This window comes from Echinops telfairi, unplaced genomic scaffold, assembly GCF_000313985.2.
Source record: "Echinops telfairi isolate 266 unplaced genomic scaffold, ASM31398v2 ScPeMD7_1;HRSCAF=3_0, whole genome shotgun sequence".
Taxonomy (NCBI): domain Eukaryota; kingdom Metazoa; phylum Chordata; class Mammalia; order Afrosoricida; family Tenrecidae; genus Echinops; species Echinops telfairi.
The window spans coordinates 13575-14734 of NW_022103896.1; the positions used below are offsets into that span (position 1 = coordinate 13575).

The window sequence follows — 1160 nt, forward strand, 5'->3', positions numbered from 1 at the left end:
AGCCGCCACCGAGGCCGTCAAGCGCGCAGAGCGTCGGGCCGAGCCGAACTCAGTCCCCGGGAAACGCGTCCGCGACGCAGGGTTCCGCAGGGCGACGTACCGCAGGCGGGCCCGCGCTTCGGAACGCCGCGGGGCGGGGCCTGCGGGGCCCGGGAAGGCTACGGGTCGCGACGAGGGCCCGCGCGTGGACGGACGCTTCCTGCGCGACACTTCCTGTTTCAGGCACGGGCTGGACGAAAGGGACCCCGCTCCAAGCGTATGAGGGCGTCTCCTGTCAAGGTTTGAGCCACAGGGGGATGGCAGGGGTGGTCAGCGTGGCTTAAAGAGGCCTGGGGCGTGGGGCAGGTGCGCGAACAACGTCTGAGAACAAACGGGCGACTGGGGCCCACCAGGACTCTGAGAGGAGAGGGTCGGGTAGCAGTCCCCCCTCGGAGCCTGAGAGGGGACAGTGTCAAGCCCTGGGGACCAGTCAGCTACAGGAGTGGTGGGTAGGGGGTGGAAAACGAACATTAGCTGTCCATGCCAACATAAAGGGGGTTCAAAGATAAGGTGACCACATTTTAACATTGGTAAAGCGGGACACCATTGACGGGGCGGGGGGCGGCTGTTCTTCATTAAAAATTTGGTCTATACGGAGCAACAAAACTTTTCTGCCCTTTGCTTGCTAAGCTTCGCACCCGAGACATTGTGGCGCCTAGAAGACACGGTGACCTTGTCCAAAGCAGCTCTCAGAGGAGGTCAGATTGCTCCCGCGCGGGCGAAGCACCTAGCTTCCTACTGAACTTCTTCGTGGACCAAGGCTTCCGCGGCGGGCCGGGGGCTGGCGGTGTTTGCCGGGGGCGGAGCTGCGCAGGGGCTTGTGGGAGCCTCGGAGGGTGGGGCGGGGCTGCTGTCGTGGGACTGGGTCGCGGCATTCCTGGCGAAGGTGGCAATTAGAGGGCTGTGTGGCTGGCTGTCCGGGGCCCTACTCCGGAGGCCCCCGCTGGACCCGGGCCGCGCACCGGCAGGGGATAGGGGTGGAAAAAGAGGGTCCAGCAGCTCCCAGCGAACACCACACTGCACAGAGCCAGGTGTGAAGCGTAGTTGCGTTCCGCCCCGAGTCCCCGGCCTGAGAAGTCCAGCGGGTAGTTGAGAAGGGGACCTGTTCCCCGCCACCCCTG

At 64.9% G+C, this 1160-nt stretch overlaps 2 protein-coding genes across 2 annotated transcripts in view; one reads left to right on the forward strand and one right to left on the reverse strand.

Moving 5' to 3' along the window:
• CUNH8orf33 (chromosome unknown C8orf33 homolog) overlaps positions 1-686 on the reverse strand; it is a 3337-nt gene extending 2651 nt beyond the window's left edge. The window contains exons 1-2 of the mRNA XM_045286655.1: positions 678-686; positions 10-213 (exon numbers count right to left, since the gene is read on the reverse strand). Of these exons, the coding sequence (XP_045142590.1) occupies positions 10-213; positions 678-686 (213 nt within the window). The remainder of the gene's footprint in view (positions 1-9; positions 214-677) is intronic.
• ZNF16 (zinc finger protein 16) overlaps positions 220-1160 on the forward strand; it is a 19085-nt gene continuing 18144 nt past the window's right edge. The window contains exon 1 of the mRNA XM_030884540.2: positions 220-279. The gene's annotated coding sequence lies outside the window, so the exon portion shown is untranslated. The remainder of the gene's footprint in view (positions 280-1160) is intronic.